Below are 21,210 nucleotides of genomic sequence, written 5' to 3' on the forward strand. Positions count from 1 at the left end.
CAGCTGGCAAGTAGCTATTGTCCACTGCTCCTGGGTGTTATTATGTACAAAATATAGAAGTTTGTGTGTTTTTTATATATGTGTGTGTGTATGCATGTGTATAAAAACACTTGAGCAGTAGTGATTTCTAATACAGCTGGTTTAATTTCATCTTGCATAGCTGACTTTTTATTTGTCATCAGGAAAAAAAAAATGTATGACTGACACAGCTGTCATCTTTTTGCCAAAATGCAGGTCTGTATCTAAAATTGCACGTCGAAGATACCTGAAGTGTTTAGGTAGTTTGAATTTTGTCTCTGGGGCTTCTTAGATATCAGAATAGTACGAAAGAATAGCTCTTGGAAAACAATAAAAGTAGTTTGTAATTCCAATTTGAAAGATAAATACAAATATGCCTTACTGGGATATCTGAGAGTAACCACTACATAGGCAAAAAACTAAAATTTAAGCATACATAACAATATTTGGAACCAGATTAATGATGAAAAGAAATAGAATAGCAGTAGGGAGAAAAACAATAGAAGGAAACTTGCTTTTGGAAGAAATCTGAAGCCTCCTTGTATTTTTAGTTAAAGTGCAATTCAGTGCTGTCTTGCTAGATAAAAGACAAAGAGCGAAAACGGAAACTTTTTCATGAAATGTTTTTTAAAGATTTGATACTAACAGTAGAATCATGAGCAGGAGCACAGGCAGACAAAATGATTTAAAACTTGACTGAGGGAGCACAACCCTCAAGAAAAGAAAAATTAACTGCAAACCTCTTGGATGGAAGCTAGAAGGACTTTTACAAATGCATCTGAGGAAGAGAAGAATTTCAGAGGTAGTGGGAAAAGAGTAATAAAGGCTTAAAAAATTAATTCCAAAGTAACTGAAATACTAAGTTCTGTTACAAAAATAGCTTTAGAAATGTAAAAGAACATGACATGGGAGAAATGATTTTGCACGAAATCATGAAGCCAGATAAAATACATTTCAGTATCAGTAGGGAAGATATATTACTGAAAGATACAAAGAGGTCAGTTTTGCATTGCTATTGGGATGGTCTCCAGACTTGGAAAAGTTTTACTGGATATCTAATATTCAAACAGGTTTCTCACTGCCCTTCTAAAATAAATCTGGAGGATGTCCATTTTGAAATCATCTCCTAAATATTTTAATATGACTGGACATGATTTACTCATACTCTTTATGACATACCTGTAAAGAATTTGAAAGAGGGATATGGTCCAGATTTTCTTGTAAATGAATTCTCACTGTACAAGAATAAAAGCAGGCCTACAATACTAAAAGCTGACACCATTTAACTTATAAATTGTGACTCTGCTAGACACCTTTTTCGCTTTGTTTAGGCTTCCCATACTTCAGGAAATTGTGGTGCATTTTCACAGTGATAGTTAAATGCTTTCTCCCATTCTTCAAGAGCATGTTAACATTTACATTTTCAAGTGCCATTACTAGGATCTGAATTTTATCCAAGGAGGGGGAATTCACCTTCTAGCTATTGTTTTCGGCTTTGGTTGTAAATTTGGCAAACATTGCAGCGGTGTTATATGTGGGTTACATTTTGGGCAATTCTTTCTTCACAACTGTAACACTAGAAAAGTCTTTGAAAATAGCGCTTTGAAAACTCTTTGAAAGTCAAGAGTGGAGAACAATGGTGGCAAGTGTGCAGATGTGCTTCCAGTTGCTCTTTGGCATACCCAAAGATTTTTCCAGTTAACAGCAGAAGAGAAGAATAGTAGTTTTTAAGTTTATTTGAAATCAGGCTGTATTGCATAAAAGAATGCTACACCGAAGTTACTGAACTTGTCAGAAGCACATCTACGTTAGCTCAGCACTCAAGTGAATTAACCATGATCTGTAACATATGGTTGGCCTTAGCATCATAAGTCCCATTAACATCAAACTTCGAAAGTGTTGAAGGAGTTACAGCTAAATGAGCTGTTTGATTTTTTTTGAAATTCAGTGTATGAAAATATGATGTTTAACATAGAAACACGCTTTTAGTTTTGCATTATTGTTACAGTGAGGGTATTAATGAAGCCATAGACATGTTTTTAGTGAAGATGAACAGGCTGAGTGTAAAACATCAAGAGGAGAGCATCTCAAAGTAAGCCTAAGATTCTATTAACTACTTGGAAACACATGAAAGAAACTTTTTTTAAAAAAATACAGAACATGTATATTACACGTGTAAGGCTTTAAAATGGGAGAAGGATCAAGTTGAAAACATTTTGATAGAACTCTTGAGCACTTTGTTTTCTGTCCAATGTTTATTCTTCCCCTTACATTTTTTTCAATCTTCCTTCTGCATCTAATGAGCATGTAATGTAACCACCCTGTGGAGGAGAAAATTAAAGGCTGCAAAGGCTGCAGCTTAAATAAATAGGATAGCTGAGAGCTAAAAATTATTGTAAGTAACGTTGTAATTTAGAAATCTGGTGACCTGTTTTGCCAGCTTTTTTTTTAGAGAATGTATGTAGCTCATACAATGCTATAAAACAAGTTAGATTTTCTAGTACAGAAGAGAACTGTATAAAATTGTGAAGATAAAATTATTATTTTTTAATCCTGTACAGAACTATGCAGGGAACTGTTGATTTTAATTTGACATTTGACCAGTTCTTTTCTTCATTCATAAAATAAGTGTTAATTATTCTTTTTCAATGTTCATTTTTTTTTTCCTATGTAGGGACTTCCTTTTCTAATACCAACCTGTCTATTCTTTTTACTTCTACACAGAAGAAGATACTTGTTGACAGATTTTATTTCCACTGTGTGCAGAGTGATTCGTGTCAGAACTTGGTTTCCAGACTTTGGATAACTGAAAGTTTAGTAGTGTTCAGGAAGTAACAAGGGTTTTTAGGATGTTAGTTAAAACAGTTCTTTGGATAGGCTGTAGTCATTTACATGAAATGTAAACAGTTATTTTGAACTTGGCAGTTCAAACTAACTTTTTGCTGATAAATTCATAGTTCAAAATAAAATACATGAATTGCTTTTGAAAACACATTTTTATTGTGCTTAAAAGAGCATTCGTGCATTCCAGTCAAGAATGAACATACAGCCTGTTTGCAGGGCAAGGGGCAGTATTGAAATGGAACAAACCTACACAGAGGTCCATAAGCATGTGGTCTAACTTCTGCGTAAGTCAGGGGTCCAGTGGTTCTTACTAGGCAGCTGTTTCTGAAATCCCAGGGGAAGATGAAACTCCAGGTACAGGGTCTTGGAAGAAATTTAAGCCTACTTGAATCTTGCTGTAAAGTTGAATATTGAACTGAATATACACCTGATTTTGGTTGCAGGTACTGCCTGTTAAGAACTCTCAAACAGTGTCAGACACTGAGGGAAGCTCTAATTGCTGCAGGAAAAGAGATTGTCTGGCATGGGCGAGCAAAGGACGAGCCAGCTCATTACTGTAGCATTTGTGAGGTCAGTAAAAATACATGTTGGGCTTGTGAACTACTATAATATTTGTTTAAATTTTGTCCTGTCCCATCTTGTTGTTGCTGTTATTTTAATTTTGCTTTTAAGTTGCAGCATCTACTGTATGCTATAAGCACATATATGTGATGTAGTACTGTCTTCAAATAGCTTGTCAAGCTGTTTTTCTAGACATAGGCTGTATTTTGCTGCAGTCTCTTCCACAGTACTTCCACAGCCTTGTTATTCACTAGGTCGATTTTCAATTCTCAGTTATTACAAAAAGTTGTTATCCCTTCCTGCATATAATTTGATCTGCTGAGCTTCATTTTAAAGGTGTCTCTGTCTTCATTTCAGAAGTCAACAACAGCCCCAAAAGAGAGAGAATTTAAGTACATTTTCTTCACAGGACATACCTTTTTGCTGACATTTTTTATTCTACTTTCTGTTAATGGTTCCTTTAAAGTATTGGATATTATTATTATTATTATTGGATATTTCGTGAAGCTTAAAATAAAATTTTCCTACCTCCTTAAAATCAGTTTCTAGTTATCTTCTGACTGCGCCTTTTGGGCAGGATGGGCATGTGACTGAGTAGTAAGGAAATAAATCATGAACTACTTCTGCAGACAAATTTAAAAAAGAAAAATCAGGTATAATTGTTATAAATCCCCACCTTACTAAGTAACCCCTATTCAGAGTATGAATCCTGCTTTGTAAATACTGACCAAAAGCTTTCCCATAGCACTGTTCATGCAGACATCCTAAGTATAACATTAGTGGTTTTACAATATTTCACTTCTCTGCCTGAGCCTTAGGAGGATAGCTTTTCCCTGAACAAATCTATTTTTTGTCTTAGCATGCACAGGATAAGGGTGTAAATCTTAAAGAAAATACAGTTTTCATGGTTTAACTTTTAAAAAATGAAATTGTAACAGTTGACTTTTTGTTTCCTATCTAATAGGTGGAAGTCTTTGATCTGCTTTTTGTCACTAGTGAGAGCAATTCTCGAAAGACCTATGTTGTACATTGCCAAGACTGTGCACGAAAGATAAGCACGAACCTGGAAAATTTTGTGGTGCTAGAACAGTACAAAATGGAGGACTTGATGCAAGTCTATGATCAATTTACATTAGTAAGTCAAATTAATACGTGGGTGCATAAATACGTGATTTGTAAAGCAGCTGTAGACTGTCTTGGTACTCCATTGTATGAGTACCGTGGACTTTCTGATTCAAATGGAGGTATGGGTTGTGTGTGATATTTACAGAACAAAACGCTGAAGAGTCAGAATTATGTGAAATAGTACAGTAAATTACTGCAGAACGTAACCACTGAGTTTTCAGGAAAAGTATGATGTTACAATTCATAAAGTTGTGGCTTTAAAAATCCAATAGAGATCACCTGAAGACCATAACTGGATCAGATGGAGATGGGAAGAATCAGGACAGTGAAGCTTGGAGAAACTAGCACCAGGTTCAAGAGCATCTCTAATACATTGGTTGTGGTATGAAGTCAGTATAGCAGCAGAGCATCCTATGCACTCAGACCCCTTCCTTCCCCTTCCCCACCCATCCCCTCCCAAATCAGCACTGTCCTTCTGCTTAGCAAGTGGATGCTCTCAAACAGTTCTGTCTTTTGGCTTGGGGCCTCCTTTGCATTTCAATTTAAAGCAAAAAGCCTCTTTGCCATTATAGCTTTGTGCTATATATGGCAGCCTCCTGCTTTGAACTGTGTCAGCACAACTGTCCTAACATTTCACCCAGATTTCATTGTTCCAGGCAAAGATGGCTTGTTTGTAATCACAATGAAAGCGATGCTGGATTTATTTTATAAGCCTTGCCTTTCTGTCAAAGGAGACAAACATTGGACGAAGTGTTATGAGAATTTCATGTTGAATTAAATACAACAGCCCAGAAACGGCTGTGCCTTTTGATTCATTTCCAGGTGCTGCAGCAAATACACGTTTAGACAATTATTTCATGTAATGCTAGCATAAGTTGTGACCTTTTGAGCTAAGGCCTCAAGGTTCAGCAGTAGAGGCTGTTGAGAGTGCCAGACCATGTCCTCTGAATTTAATTCTCTTCATTGGTCCTACAGAGCCTGAGGTGGTTGAACTTCAATTCATACTTCTAGGAGCCCATTGTCGTTATAGTTTGTGAAATACTGCAATTTTGAAGTGATGATCTGTTATAGAAAAGGATATAAATAAACACCTGTTCTCAGATACATCATCCAGTTGAGTGGAAATGGGCAAGAACATTTCTGTATGGAAAACAGGGCAGGGAGGGAGGGGTATTTTGTTGTCTGTGTTTATAACATTACATAGGTAACAGTGATGATACTGTACCTAGAACAAGGGTTCTCAACCTGTGAGTAGCTCCCTTCCTCACAAAAGCCTATACCTGCAGCCCGGAGGGGTTAATAGGGGTTAATAACTGTTCTCTTGTGAAATTGGTGTGCACATTCATTTCTTTTAAAGGGGATACAATCTCGATTGAGAAGAGTCATAGCCTAGAAGTGACACCTCTCAGATCTAGGAGAAGAGTTGAGGTTTCTTACAAGTCACAGGACGAAGATAATCTCAGACGGCAAAGGTGCAATAGGCCTAACAGAGAGGCTCTGTGTTCGGAGTAAAGTATTGGGAGCAAACGTGGGGATCAGCTACTGTTAGTATTTCATATGTGGGTACTATGGTATGATTTAAAGTGTCTTTAAAGACTGTGACCTGCTTCTTGAAGGGATTCCACATCATGACAGGACTGATGAGAAGGAAATGCAATCAAAGATTCAATATTTTGATGGTAACGCCACAAAGTGTAGTAAAAAAACCCACACTAAAAAAACCCCACCAAAACCAATTTTGTCCTCATGTCAGAGAATCTGAGACCCTTTCCACAGATACCCTAACTTCAGGGTTATGTGTTACTGTTAAGGTAGAACCACAAATGGACAATCTCCTCCCCCCCCCCACATTGGTAAACAGGTTGAGAATCCCTGTTTTAGAGTATATGAAGATCCATCTATACTGAGCCCACATGGAGCTCTTTGCTGCCGCAAAGGAACTTGTTTTGGCAGCTCACATCGTATTAACACAGACATCCCCACACCATACTCCAGTCTGCAGTATAAGCAAAATCCTAATACAGAGTAGTAGGAAAATATGCGTTGTATTTGAGTAAGTTGGAAAAAAATGCCAGTATCCACTTGAAAGAGTCCTGAAGTGTAAAAAGAGTAGTGCGTGTGACTTTAAACTCTCGTGGTTACAGTTTGTGCAGGTCTTGGTTAAACAACTTGAGTTTTACACCCTTGTAGAAAAGGTAATTTAATGTTTTCTTTTTCAGGCTCCTCCATTGCCATCCTCCTCATCTTGACATTTTTTCATGGACATTAAATGAAAACTTTTCTGATATTCAGGAAGTGACCCAGTTCTGCACCACTGATTTTTGTAGCTATCCCGTAAGGCTGCTGGCTGAAAGCTGTGTCTATGCAACCTTCCAAGTGCGGAGTGTCAACCAACTGGACAGGAGAGAGCACTGCCTCCTACTCCAGAACTCAAAACAAATAAAGCTCATCCAGCTGTACTTCAAAAAAATAATTCCATGTTTTGTATATATCTGACAAAACTGGCAACATTATACAGACTACTGACTTGAAGACCACCTCTTTTGTATTTCTCTGTTTCTGGGCTGATGAGTTGGTTTCATCCATTTTTCCCCTTCAGAATTTCCCTTGGAAAAAGTACTAGCTTAGCTGGTCATTTCTTTGTAAGGTAGTTAGAAATTTTAAGTCTTTCTTTGGGCAACTTTTTTTTTTTTTTTTTTTTTAATGTGAAGAGTTAGGTGATATAAATTTTTTACTGCTTTTATGTTTTTCTGTCTTGTTTTGAAACCATGACGGTTACACTTTTGGTTCCTAAATAAAATTTAAAACAATTAACAGCCAAGTCACAAAGATAAATGGGTTGCACATAGACTAAGGAATAAACTTCAGATTTGTGATTTTTGTTTCTAATCTTGATGTAAATTTACACTATTTATAAATACATATTTATTGCTTGAAAATATTTGTGAATGGAATGCTGTTATTTTTTCCAGATTACCTGCCATTGAAATTTTAAGGAGTTCTGTAATTTCAAACACTACTCCTATTACATTTTCTATATGTAAATAAAACTGCTTAGCATTGTACAGAAACTTTTATTAAAATTGTTTAATGTTTAAAGGTTTTCTATTGTTTGAGTTTTAAAAAGATTTTATGTACAGTGCCCAGTTTTTGTTCTTTTTTGAATCTGATTATATATATTTTATATATACTCTTGTGCTTGTGTATATATATAATATATATAGAAACTCAAATATAAATATGTGTATAAAGATTTAGAGACTAAATTTTTCTCGTTTTAAGTTTTACATCTATGGTAGATTTGAGGTGTCTACTGTAAAGTATTGCTTACGAAAGTATGATTATTTTTAAAGAAATATATGGTATGTATCCTCAAGACATAAAATGACCTTCCGACTGGTTTATTGTTAAATTGCACTTTTTGCAATAACAGACCAATAAATAGTTGCTGCCAAAATGTAGTAGTAGAAAATAAGTAATGGCTAAACTTTAAAGCTCTTCAAGAAAATACCAGCTTTGACAGGAAGTTTGGCACTAGTTTTAGAGGAGGAATGAAAAAGGTGAATCTGAGTTTGGGTGGGGATGTTCTTCTAGAATTCAACCAAATTGCAACTGATATATTACAATATGTTCTATTAACAATTTTTAAAGTTAAGACTGAATCATCTTGGCGTCATTGTTGACCCCAAAAAAGAACGTTGTTTTGTGGTATTCTATTGTATTCTCACATATTTTGTAATACGAATTCACTGGTAAATTTTTGAAGCACTAGGTTTATTTAGGACAAGTTTATAATATATCATTGTTAACAGTTTGCAGTTTTAATGATGGTATTTATTTTAAGTTGCTCCTTTCTCATTAGCTTCTTGAAAATGCATTAAATCTAAATTTCAAAATGATAGCTTTCTTATCGATCAGAGTTGACTGATGCAGAAGGTTCTGCATCAAACAGTTTCTCATAATTTCTCATTAGTGGGGTATGTTAGTGATTGCATTGTTAAAATTTTTGTAATCAATGTGAAGTGTTACAGGCACAGAGCATGCTCATAGTTTCTTTTGAACAAAAAGAATCGCCTCTTACATTTGTAGCTTCAAACGAAGGGTGTTTTAATGAAGACTCAGTACAGCTTGTCTAACGCTGTTACATCTGTTTAACCATAGTTATAAATTACTTTCTTGCTAGTTCTTACAACAGTTGGACAAAAGGGTATAGAGATTAAAGAAAAGTATAACAAATGCTCTTGCCAGCAAAATTATCAACTAGCAGTTAGGAAGCCAGTATTTGCAGTTCTGTAAAGATGTAAGTCTCGGCTCTTGATAACAAACTCTACAAATCATAATTTTTTTTACTGATGTATTTTATGCAGTCGTAAATATTGTAATCTTGACAAACCATGCTGCAATTGAAAAGCTACTCCTTTACAGTAGTCTTAAACCCAAATAAAAGCAAGATAACTTACCTCAACTAACGGTAAACAAAAAGTCCTCGTTTCTCAGTGCTGTGAAAGAACATTGCTAGCTAGGGAAAGAGCTCCTGTGTGCTAATCAAAAGGGCCATTACCAAGGAAGCAAATTCATATTTCACCAACGAACAAGTAGACCAAATCAGTAGAGCATCAGGCAGTATTGCCCACTCTGCTTGAAGGTTTTGTCATGGATTTGAATTGCTGCAGGGCTTTAATATTTTGCAGTTTTCGTACTTCTTGATTACACTATGCTCCTAACTGATGGACAGTTTTGATCTATAAGGTGCTATGATTTAGAATGCTTTTGTTTCATTTTATTAAAAAAGCACAAGTTAATATTTCATCAGTTGCAGTTATTACGAAGCACTTACGCTTCTTAAATTATGAAGTGCATGATGCAAGTGAAACATTTGTAATCTCTGGATATTTCCAAGCGTTAGCAGTTGGATGGGGTGGGGGGAGGCGGGAGCCCTAAGCTGAAGGGGGGGGCACTAGCTTGCTTTCCAAGGAACCTTGGTCTTGGGGACCTTGAGCTCCGCAGCTGAGCCATACTGCAAGTGATTCTGATTTGCTTGTGGCTACAAATTACTGTAGCAGGCAAATTATAGATTGAAGTGTAAAGGGATGAAAATCGCCAAAGATGTGGCATTTATTGCAAGAATTTTTGAGAGGTACAGACTAATAGATAAAAGGCATTAGGGGATGGATAAAACCAGAGATACAACTAGGTGTTTAATTCAACTTCTTAATATTTTTTTTTAAAGATAAGAGGGAAATGGAAATAAATCATAACATTTGCTACAGAACTGTGGATCTGAGAACTGTCCTGGAGGACCATGACAACAAAGGGATCCTATAAACAGGGAGAAGGAATAGTTGCATGTTTCTGAGCTTAATTTAAGTTCTTTTGTAAGTATATTCAACAGAACATATGATTTTTTTAAGCTTTCCTTCAGGTACATAACTTGGGAGCAGTATCTGCTTTTTTGGAGACGTGAAGTCCTACCAGTGGTTACATTTTAGAAGTACTGATGTTGGTAGCTATATAAATAAGAATTATTTAGAGAAAGGTTGCTAGAAAGTGAGAAGTATCTAGTGATGGAGAATTCCCCAAACTTTCTGAATTTATGTGGCAGATAACTTGATCCTAAAGACAAAGTATCCTGAAACTGCACCTTCCTGGTTGGAAGAAGGATTTTCAAAGTAGTATTAAAATGATGTTGCTTGGCTCAGTTCAGCATAGTATAGCAGATTCTTGGAATAAAGGTGGGCGAGGATTGGGGACTCCACAGTTTGTGATATCCTGGCCACAAATACATTTATTGATTAGGAGATGGAAGATGCAAGAATTTGACTGAGATGATAGGGAGGAGGGTGCTCATCCTTGGTTGCTGCCCTGATCCTGGGAAGGGGCTAAAGCAAAAATTTTATTTGGCTTCTAGAGTGCTAGGAAGAAGGCCTTTAAGCCTGAGTTTCCCTGGGTCAGAGCTGTTTTTTCTGGATCCATAGCAGAGAGTCATGGCCCAGTGATTCAGTGGCTGAGATGGGGCCAACAGGTACGGGTGGTAGGGAAACTTCATCTTCCATGGCTGCTTTAGCCAGTGTGGGAAGCAGGCAGAGGAAGCACTCAGTTGGGAGATCAGTGATACAGCACTGAGAAAAGGCTGATGAGGGTGGCGATTTACCACTGCAGCAGGTCAAAGCCAACCAGTATTGACTGCTTCCTTTGTGATGATGCTGACAGCAGAGGAGTGAGGGATGCAGGTGATGCCCAGACAAGTTCAAGCTGAAGCTCAAGTTCAAGCTGCCTGCAGGGCCCCATGGAGGAAGGCACATGATGCCAGGGAGGAGGCTAAGCAAGGCAGCAATGTGGGCATGGGGCCCACCAGGCCCCAGGGCAGCCTCCTTCCAGGAAAATAACGGCATTCCTCCAAAAGGTAGGAAAGCAGGACATACTCGGTAATTGGGAAGAAGGTTGGGGGGGAGGAGGAGACGACAGATTTCCTTCTTGGTGTCGGGAGCTACATGCAAAGCTAAAGAAAATGGCAGGCGAAGAGGGAGAGCAGCCTCTGCACTGCACCTGGGGCCGAGCGCACAGTGCGGGATGTTACTTGGGATACAGCATAGCCGCGTGTCTAGGCTAGGAACGCAGGGACAGCCCCGAGCCCCACGGGAGCTGTCAGCCTGTGTCTGGGGTGGAGCTCACGGGCTGGAAGAACTTGAGTGGGTTTTAGCAGCCCTGCCGTGGAGGAGTGGTGCTCAGCCCCGTCCCAGCAGGCTGGGCTCTCCCACTGCTTGCAGCAGCAGGGCTGGTGATGAGGGGGAGGGAGGCATTGTGAAGAGGTAAGTCCCTATTAAAAGATTCAAAAGATTAGATATGGGTGGGGTGTATGCATCCTTATTTACTTTGGGAAGCCATAAAAACATACTGGAGGGATGGAAGAAGGGAAAAGGCACCTCATAGTGGCAACAGCAGGGTGGGCTCAGCTTCCAGCTTCACCACCTGGGCAGTAATGTCAGCGTTTCACAGGTCACTGCCAGCCCCCTGTTACCATGGTCCTTCTTAAAGCATTAAAATGCAATTGCTGCTGCCCCTGCCTGGGGAACGGCAGGGTGTTGGGTATACGCAGCACTTGGGACACACATATGGAGGGTGGAGGTGGGATGGAAATGGATTTATCATTAGAGCCCACTGCCTCCCTCCTGTCCTGCCCCTAAGCTCCTGAAAGGGGTTCCTCTCTTGCAGAAGGCAGCGTGCTCCAGTTTCTAGCAGGGTGGAGCACCACTCTCAAATGATGCATCCCACAATTTTTTTCTCGTAGGAGGTATTTTCAGGCCTGGTTTAAATGTGTGCTGTTGCCCAGGATGTAGGGTGTGACACGTCGTTTGGGACTGAAGCTGGTGAAGAGGGAGGCCAAGCCAGAACAGGCATAGGAGAGAGCAATTTAAAAGTAGCAAAGCTCAGGCAGTGGTTAATTGATGGGCTAATGGTTAAATGAATGGGCTAAAGCACTAACTCCTTTAATTCATGGAGCTGGGAGATGCAGGAAAGAATCCTACCCAAAGCCAAGGCATACAAGCCATTGCCAGAGTCCATGGGAACATTGAAATGTGGCATGAAAGAGTTGGCTATAAAGTACATGCTTAAAATCATTGAAAGGGGCAGAAAGGACACCACAAGAAAAGACTGAGAGAAGAAGTAGTGTAAGATGTGTCCAGTGACGTGTGGCTGGGCTATCATTTCTATTAGCCTTCTGGGCACAGAGGAAGATGAACAGGAATAAACAATATTTTCAGCCCTTTCCTCCTCCGTACTTTTCAGCACCAAACCAGGGGGAAACTGAGTAGTCCTTTGAGGAAACCAGGCTTTTCTTGTGGCGGTGGTCAGGCATCTTTAGCTTTCAATGCCATATGCAAAGTGCAATGTGCAGTTCACATCCTGGCTGCCACTGGAGTTTTAATCTGTTCAATTTTAAGATACGGAAAGTTCTGAGGGGTTTTTTCCCCAGAACATTGTTGCCAGTGGGCTGTCCCACAGGCTGGCTGACTTTCACAGCAGTAACTTGAAGGACTGTTCCAGAGCCTGGAGAAGGCTGAGGAGTGGGCAATTGGTGCAGACAGGGTTTGGTCACCTCCTGTCTGCAGGCAAGTTTCAGATGTGTGCAAAAATGACCTATTTAAGAACCAAAGTAGACCTCAGATAGGAGTGCATTTTGGCTGGTGGAGGATAAACAAGCCACCAGGAATAGCCTCACTTGGGCTATGAAAAAAGCCAAGGAAAATATCGCAGCCAGTCACAGTTGCTACAGGGTTTTTTGGGGGGGGTGTGCAGAAGGGTTTTTTGAGGGTAGTAGCACTGGGCAGGATGTCCAGCACAATGTGAGAAGAGCATCTGCTGCAGTTTGGTTCCAGTAGTCCAAGGCTGCCTCGAAGGGCAAATGTCTTCATAGCTGAAGGTTTGGAAGTGTATTCCAGGGGCTTGGGAGCTGCTGGCAGGCTCGGGGCAGACTTACGGCTCTGTATTTATGTGCAGAACCTTTTCTTGCTCAGGACATGCCAGTGTTATTTCTGCTGTCCTGGATTAAACGCTGATGATTTGGGGACGTATTCATTGCAAACAGAGCAGCTCTGCCAGCTCCTGTGTTGGGCATCAGGAGGAGCAAGGGGGAGCTGGCTCTGCGGGCCAGTGGAGAGCAAATTACTCTGGCCCTGCCATCCGCCCTGCACAGCAGCTGCTCGTGTCCCCCGTGGTGTAAGCACCTTTTAGTAGCACAACAGCAGTTTTCCCCGAGTCCTGCTCGCGGAGAGCCCAGGGCAGGGCTGGGCGCTCACCCGCATCCCCTGGGGCCAGGTCGGCCCAGGGAGGCCAAAGAGCAGGAGCTGCAAGGTAAGTTGGAGAGGGTTTAGGGCTGTTGCTCCTTAATACTCTGCCCAGCCTTCTATCTGCTTATGCAACCCTGAAAGTGTTACGAGAGCACGCAGGAGGGTAAGTTTTTTGGTGGCAAAGTGATCGTGGTTACACTTGAGGAGGCAGAAGTGCCTGGGGAGATCATCTTAGGGATGCTGATACGCAGTCATCAGATAAGGGTATGGATACCTGATACCTGGCTGGCAGATTTAAAAATAGAAAATTGCTTTTAGTGACAGGTTGACTGAGTATAATGTTACTGAGAAATGGCGGTGTGGGCTAAGCCCAGCGGTGCCCCATGGGGGTGCCATCCCAAGCACTCACATGGCATGATGCTAACATGTTTTGCAGCAAAATACTGCACTACAGCCAAGAACTAGCCTACAGCAGATCACGGGCTGGTGGACGTCTTTCTTCGGAGAAAAAGACTTCAGCTCCATATGATTTAGGTTTCCTTCATCATTATCCATCACAGCGCTCAAAAGCAACAGGAGATTTTGGTATTCCGAAACATGGATGAGGGAAATTGCTGTGTCCATGTGCACTGAACTGTGTTTGTAACCGTGTGGATGTAAGTAAAGTTGCAGCCTGACATTTAGATTCTACTTCAGTATCTTTCAGCTTTTACCTGTGTGTCCCAGTCAGGAATTCTACAGGGTGTCTCTGAGATAGATAACAGCAGAAAACATTTCCCCTAAAAAAGAAAAATTAAAAGAACAGGGGAAAAAAATCACTGGTTTTATGAGAAGTGTCTCAGAGGTGCAAGTATACAATTTTTAAAGGTAGGAAACCAAGAAGAAAAGGAGCAAAGTCTAGCAGGGCAAAAGTCTGGGCAGGCAAAAACTTATTTGAATGAGGGCTCAGTGATCTGCCCTCAGTTCTGGTTAACAGAGAAACAATACATGTGTCAGTAGTTGATGATACCTTTGAAAAGCCACTTCAGCAGCAGCTACAAAGTAAAAAGCAAAGGTGGGATGAGTTTTCCAGCACCGAGCAAAATGAGTTGGCAATTATCATAAGTGGAACTTCAGTTCCTAATTTTCAAAATCAGTGCAAAATGCTGTTTACACAGCTTGATGGAGCCTTTAGCAGTTACTGCTGTGTACTGAAGAATGCCATGGATAATGCTGCCTATGGTTTATTTACACAGTTACAAGATGGGAGAACGTAAGACAGCATATGAATGAAGAAGTGCTGCTGTGTTTGAACAGGTAGCTGGTTGACCCACACGCACCGGGAGCTGGCTGTTTCAGCACTGTCTGGTGTTTCTCCAGCCCGCCAGTCCCACTGGCCCCAGCTGGGTGAGCGCCCGAGGACCTGCCAGCACAACCCACGACTTCCTTCCCTCCAGGCTGTAGCTACGAGATGTTCCAGGTGTGATGCTGAACAATACTAAGCTATGCATTAACGTGGAGACAGCGCTAGAAAAGTCCATTTGGTCTTCAGCCCCTGAGCTCCAGCAAAGGCCGCTCCCCTACCCACCACCTCCTTTCTCAGCAGTTCACCCTGGGGTTGCTGGCCGCAGGGGAGCAGCCGCAGTGCAGGTGCTGGCTGCTGAAGGAGGGTGCTGGGGCAGCTCAGCACCTTCTCCCCTCGCTGCTCGCTGCCAGCCAGGCTGCACCGCCTGGGCTCCCCTTCGTGCCAAGCCGGAGGGCGCTGCCAGGCAAAACGGGAAAACACCGAGTTCTGCTGAGAAAGGGTCTTGGGAAGGGATAAGGAGGTTTGTGCTGGTAGATTTTGGCACCTGGAGGGAGGATAGAGGGGTGGAGCCTTTTGTTTCACCATTTCCTTTCCTCCTTGCCAGCTATTACCTGCGTGGAGCATTTCTGCCTTCAGAGCAAACCCCCAGGGAGCTCGTGTGCTGCGCAGGCAGCGCATACAGGCCAGCGGTGGGTATACAAGTTAAGAAAGTGGGTTTTCTGTGGCTGGGGAAAAGGGAAGCGCATTTCTTCTCATTTTCCAGAAGCTGGGTGGTGTGTCTGCTTTCAAAAACTTGAAAACACAGAAGAAAATCTTACAGAGAAGGAGAGCTGCTCACTGTTCTGTGTCTTTTTTTGCACCGCCTTCCTCATCCAGTTACTTTGGCAAGCTATCAATCTGCCATAGAAGAAACCCTCTCTCTCTCTCTTCTGGCAAATTTTTTTGCTTCTCAAATGTCTTCTATGCTTTATGTCCTAATTTTGGTGCTTTTTAGTGATTGTGCTCATCTCTCCTCAAAATACACATTTGCCTCTTGCCATGCTAAAATGCTCTGATTAGAGTCAACGCTTCCCTGCTGCACGGGTCACATCTTTCCCTCCCCTGCCTTCATCCTTTACCCTCACATGATATTGACCTGAAAATCTGTACTCTTCATCCTCACTTCTTCAGGTGGAGCTGTATGTTTTTTGAAGACACACATGCGCAGCTGTGTTTCCCCCTCTCTGCTACAGCCTGCACATCTCCCCCCACGGGATGCTGCTGCCTGCCCATGCCAGGCTGAGCTTCATGCCTTCTTGCACTGTGCTCCTCCACCCAGGGTGTCCTCCCCATATCAGAGAGTGTCTCGCTCCTCTTGATGATCATTTCTGGGTGCTCCTGACCTGCTCCCCTGTGTCTTGGCTTGGTTTTAGGTGATTTCGTATGGCAAGTCTTTCAGCTGGGAAATGCCTGAAGGTATGGTTGTGATGTGCGGTGTCCATTTAATGAAGTGCAGTCGATGTCTCACGACGGACTCTGAGCTCAACAGGCAGGTGTATCTCCTGTTTCCAGGGGGCTTGGGAAAGGGCCGTGGGATGGGAGCTTTGCTGGAGGGGATGTTATTTTATTAATAGCCTTTTCCCCTGAGCTCTGCAGTGGTTATCAGGTCAGCAGGGGAAGGAAATTGTGATCCAATTAATAGGAAACAGACTAGAAAGATTTGGGCTGCATTTGCATTTTTTGCAGTTTCTGCCTCCTGTAATATATCTGTTTGGATGGCAAGTTCCCTGCAGCAGAGTTTATCTCATCTGACGTGGGGCAGCACCAGCAGAAGCACAGCACCTCACTCCGTGAGGACCTCTGCCCTGCCTGGGTGGGGGCATGTCAGGGTCATAAAAACAATCACTGAGCAGAAAGTACCTGAGAAAGGGGGTCAGAAAAAAATAGAGTGAGAGAAGAAAGCATGGGGAAGGTGGGAAATGTTAGAGAGGAGAGAGTGGGGGTGTTTTTCTTTTACCATTTTCAACAATGTGGCCAGGCTGTGCTCCCTTAGTTAGGTTGGAATCGGAGGACCCAGTGGTTTGAGTGATAAAGACCTTTCCCTAATTCTTCTCTTCGCAATCCACTTTTGTCTCCTCTGGCGTGCACCCAGGGGAAGTTCTTCCCCGGGCACCTCTCCAACTGTGGCGACTTCTAGGGAACAGTCTTCTCTTCCCTCGTCCAAGCTGCCAAAGCAGCCCAGATCTCAGCGATGCCTGCGCAGAGCTCCTCTGCAGCCGGGCCTCTGGGGAAGAGGGGGGCAGCGGGGACATCCCCTGTGAGCAAACAGGTTGATGGCTACACTTCATCTCAGGGCAGGGAAAGGTGTCCTCTTCCCCGGCTACTTGCCCATGAGCAGAGCCAGGGGAGAACCGCTGGGTGCTCACCAAAGTCCCCTTTCATTTCTGTTCAGAAAACACAAAGATCTCCATTTCTGGAATGAGTAATTGTCCCTTAGCAAGGAGGCTTGGGTCTCTGCGGTCCTTCTGGAGAAATGGCTTGACTTCAGCAAAGCATAAGGGAGCGAGGAGAGTTAGAAGAAAAAGCAGCCTTACAGCCCCAGACGAAGCTGTTTTGGATAAGACATCAAGAAAGCACTATCATGGTAGTTAATCTCTCAGAAAACCCAGGGAGGACACAAGAAGACCGGAGGAGGGACAGGTTCCTGAGCTACCAGGCCTCACCTGGAAGGAAGCAAGTTCTCCAAGCCCAGTGTTTCCAAACCCTAAAAAGCAAACAAACATCAGATCAACTCTCTTCGACCATTTTGAATCTATCAGAGGAGAGGAACTTGTATTAATCCACCTACAGCCACTGAAAGCTCTTTCAGATGTTGAAATAAAAATTCTCTTGAGGTTCCTGCCCTCTAAAATTAAACCGGATTCATTTCTGCCTGACAACTTGCTTTTGATTATGACGAAGGTTTGTTCTGAATGAACATTTCCAGGCATGCAAAGCGGCTAGGCTGGCAAATGAACGTTTTAATAGGTCTGGGATCTCAAAGCTCCCATGAGCTATTATGCAGAGCTCTCTCGCTCCCACTCACAACACTGATGTTAAGATGGTTTCTCTGGATCAGGATAAGCTTATTTCCTTCAAGTTGTGTTTTGTTTTTTTTTTCCCTCCAAAAGGAGGTATCAGTGGAAAATTAGGGTGTTTCCTTGAGAAGACAGTGAGTCATTAGTAGCTATGTTGCAATAGCTTTATTCGTAAATATTGTTAAATTCTTCACATCTTTAATTTTATGGGCATCGCAAAGCTAAAAACTCCTTTTCCGCTGAGGAAGATGTTTCCTTGGTCATCGGAAGTGGGCGCCCAGCCATGAACTGGCACGTCACCCCAGGAGCCCCAGCCCTCATTCCCGGCCGTTTCTGTGCCCTTTGAAATTTACTTGGGCTGACGCATCAGGCCAGATCTCCAGTGCTGTGTTTGGGGAGGAATGTAAGAAACAAGACAAAGAGGGATCCTTCTCCTGTTGTGTCCTCCTACTGCCCTACAATCCCTGATGTGGGAATTTCCTCTGCTGTTGCCTCTTTTCAGGCTCACACCACCTTGCAAGGCTGACCTCCTCCTGGGAAAACCCTCCCACGCCTGTGCCCATCTGGTTATCTCGTTTTCCTCCATGCTGCACTGAAAACCCAACTCTTTCCAGGCTCCCTTTGCAGGCTGAGCTCCCCGGAGCCCTGCCCAAACTGCTGCTCTGCTCCTGGTTTTCTCCCAGTGATAAGCATCTGCCTTGAACAGGGTTGTACCCACCCAGTATGTCCCCTGCCTTGGCAGCGAATAACTGAGCAGGGTTCCTCACTTGCACCCCATGGGTAATATTTCCATCAGACCCGTTATTTGCCAACTTCCCTACAGAGCAGCAGCAAAGTCTTAGTCGAGGCGAGGTGCACGACCTCCCACCCTCTCCTGTGTATAGGCTCCTTACCCTGACAAACAAGGAGCCTGGGGTGGGTTTTACCTGATTTTGCTCTTAACAGATTGACTTAAGCTACTATTTCTTCTTCAAGACACTGCCTATGAATATCATTGCAAAATATGATTTCTTTGTTGCTTGGGCCTCCTTGCGCTGAGATTGCATGCTGGCTGCAGCAGCTCTTCTGGAAGGCTTTCTGCTTCTGCTGTGTTTGAGAAAGGGTTTATTTTCAGCCTCCATGCTGTTAGCCAGTAGCTCCTTGAATTTCTCTTCTGGGGCTGCCTTATTGTAGTCTTGCATCTAATTTACCTAATTTCTGCATTTGATTTCTACTTTTTGAAGGGTGTCTGTTTGCTTTGAATTGCTCCGTTGTGCTGCTGTTTAGCCACCTGGGATATGTGTGTATTTATTTTTTTATTTTTTGTTGGTACACTTTTACTCTGAGCTTCTAATGTGGTGCCTTTAAACAGATCCCACTGTTGCAGGGCTCGTCAAGAAAAACTTGGGCAGACATCACAGCAGATCAGGCTTTCCTGTTGGGCTCCATATATGGCTTAAAAAGTTAAGTCAAGAAGTAGCTCGCAGCTGTCCTTGAAACCTGCAAACCTGGCCTCAACAAACCTCCCTCTGGATGAGTTCACTCATCTGCCATGTAGCATCCCTCCATCCTTGTCCGGCGGCAGCTGGAGGTGATTTAGGGGGCTGCCTAGGGACTTTGCCCCCACGTGCTCCAGAAGAAGCTGGCTGGTGTCTCAGAGCAGGAATGGGTGTGCTCACAGATCCAGGTCTGCAGCAGGGAAAAGAGGGACTTTGTAGTCACAGATTTTCCAGTAATTCTTAATTTTTGCCTCTGTAATACTGAGTCCTCTGTCCTTTAGTTCAGTCTGTGTTTCTGTTGAATTTATGAACAACCCTTTTCATAAAATCCCATGAACACAGATGCCCCTGGGGATGACAGTCTTTTGAAGACGCTGGTCCAGTTAGAAAAGTTCTGGTTGTTTCCACAGCATTTGGCCTTTTATACTTCCTCCTTGATTTGCCAGTGCTGAGGGGTTAGATTTTTTTTTAGGTAAATGTATGTATTTTTTGGTGGAGCCTCAAGGTCATATTCATACTCATGTCCTCCATTCAGAAGGTACTCTTCTCTGCCTTCCTTCCCCAGTAACTTTATATTGCTGCATATACAATCCTTCAGTTATGCAAAAGCTGTATTTTTAGAAAGCTCTGCTTGGCTCCTACCTAGGGGTGTGCAACCGTAAAGTTCAGCGCTGCTTGGCCGGCCCTTCCCTGCTCTCCCAGCAGCCAGACCTTCACTCTCATTAGGCAAAATACTCCGTCAGTCAGTAACCCCAACGCTACTGTTTGAAAAAAAAGTTGAACAGCTTAACTTTAGAGAGCCTTTCTCAAAGTGCGTTGACAAAGCAAGTCAATAGCTGTTTGTTAGATTTTCTGGTCATTTTGCTCACAGAATTCGACACAAGTTGAAGCTTCCTACACAGCTTTTTTCTTTCACACCCTTGTAGACACAAAGAAAAACCCCTGTCAATGTTTGTCCCCACACAATGCAGCCATTAGATGGAAAGCCCCTGAGCACCGGGCATCACTTGCTTATCACTTGCTCATCAGGCGGCGGCTACGGTCCTTTGGCATGTGGGAGGTTTAATCCCATGCAGCCTTCATGTTTCAAAGGCACCCGGCGGGGTCCCCCTCTCCGCAGGGGGGACAGGCGGAGCGAGCAGCGCCACAAGTGGAAATGGGAAAGGATAAATAATTCGTTTCCTGAAACCCAGACAACTGTTCCCATTCCTTGCCCACCTGCTGAAGGGATTTCTATTGTCAAACACCAGCGATGATGCAGTGACTCCCTTCAGGGACATCTGAAATGGTGACGAGTGTCCTGACTGGGAAAAGAGATGTTTAATCCCAGCACTTCCCCCCAGCAGCATCATTCTTCCGGTGCCTTTCTCCTCCTGTCCTTCAGCAGTACCTGAACTGTATACAAATTCCTGCTTTGTTTTGCTAGTAGAAATAGTGCAAACACATAAGGGCACTTTCTTTTCACCACCTCCAGCTTGAGGTGGTGAGAAAAAAAATGAGTAAATGTTTACAGCTGCTCCAGCCAGAGCAGAGTGAGAAACCAAAGGTGAACTTCTCTCTTGGTCTCCTTGTACCAAGAATATGAACAGAGGGAGGTTTTCATCCCTGTGAAAATTCTCCGATTATTCCTAGTGACTTGATTATTTTTTCAGAGCAAGAAAAAGACCACTATTTTAAGACATCACTAGAGGAACGAATTTGACAAGCCTTTATCCAACTGAGTGTTTAAATTTTGAAAGGAAAAAAATAAGCCAGCGTGACTGACAAGGTCTTTTTAAAACACATAATAAGCTGATCCTTACATGACACTTCCGTGGGTGTTAGTCTAAAAAGCTATCTTTACATGCAATGTAGCAAATGAACTGTGTAAGGCACAAAGGTTGTAGCTATATGCATCCTTGCTGAGTAGTACTATAGGATTGTAAAACCTGACAAACTTGTTCTCTTAAAGCTCTGTGTCCCCAGGGAAGAGGCTGGTGTATTCTTGTTCTTTCAAACACCTGAAACGTTTGCTTTAGACTAATTATTGCCATTTATACTCTATGTTGCAGGCA

General features: G+C 42.5%; 1 protein-coding gene across 10 annotated transcripts in view; it reads left to right on the forward strand.

The window, feature by feature from the left end:
• KDM6A (lysine demethylase 6A) overlaps positions 1 to 7,518 on the forward strand; it is a 157,682-nt gene extending 150,164 nt beyond the window's left edge. For 7 of the 10 annotated variants that reach the window (XM_059815342.1, XM_059815270.1, XM_059815286.1 and 4 more), the window contains 3 exons: positions 3,306 to 3,432; positions 4,388 to 4,558; positions 6,768 to 7,518. In XM_059815342.1, the coding sequence (XP_059671325.1) occupies positions 3,306 to 3,432; positions 4,388 to 4,558; positions 6,768 to 6,797 (328 nt within the window). In that variant the 3' untranslated portion in view covers positions 6,798 to 7,518. Of the gene's footprint in view, positions 1 to 3,305; positions 3,433 to 4,387; positions 4,855 to 6,767 lie in introns of those variants that run through there. The other 3 variants (XM_059815301.1, XM_059815316.1, XM_059815334.1) reach the window with 1 other exon arrangement.
• The last annotated feature ends 13,692 nt before the right edge of the window (positions 7,519 to 21,210 follow it).

The sequence above is a fragment of the Gavia stellata genome, chromosome 1 (genome assembly GCF_030936135.1).
Source record: "Gavia stellata isolate bGavSte3 chromosome 1, bGavSte3.hap2, whole genome shotgun sequence".
Lineage (NCBI taxonomy): Eukaryota > Metazoa > Chordata > Aves > Gaviiformes > Gaviidae > Gavia > Gavia stellata.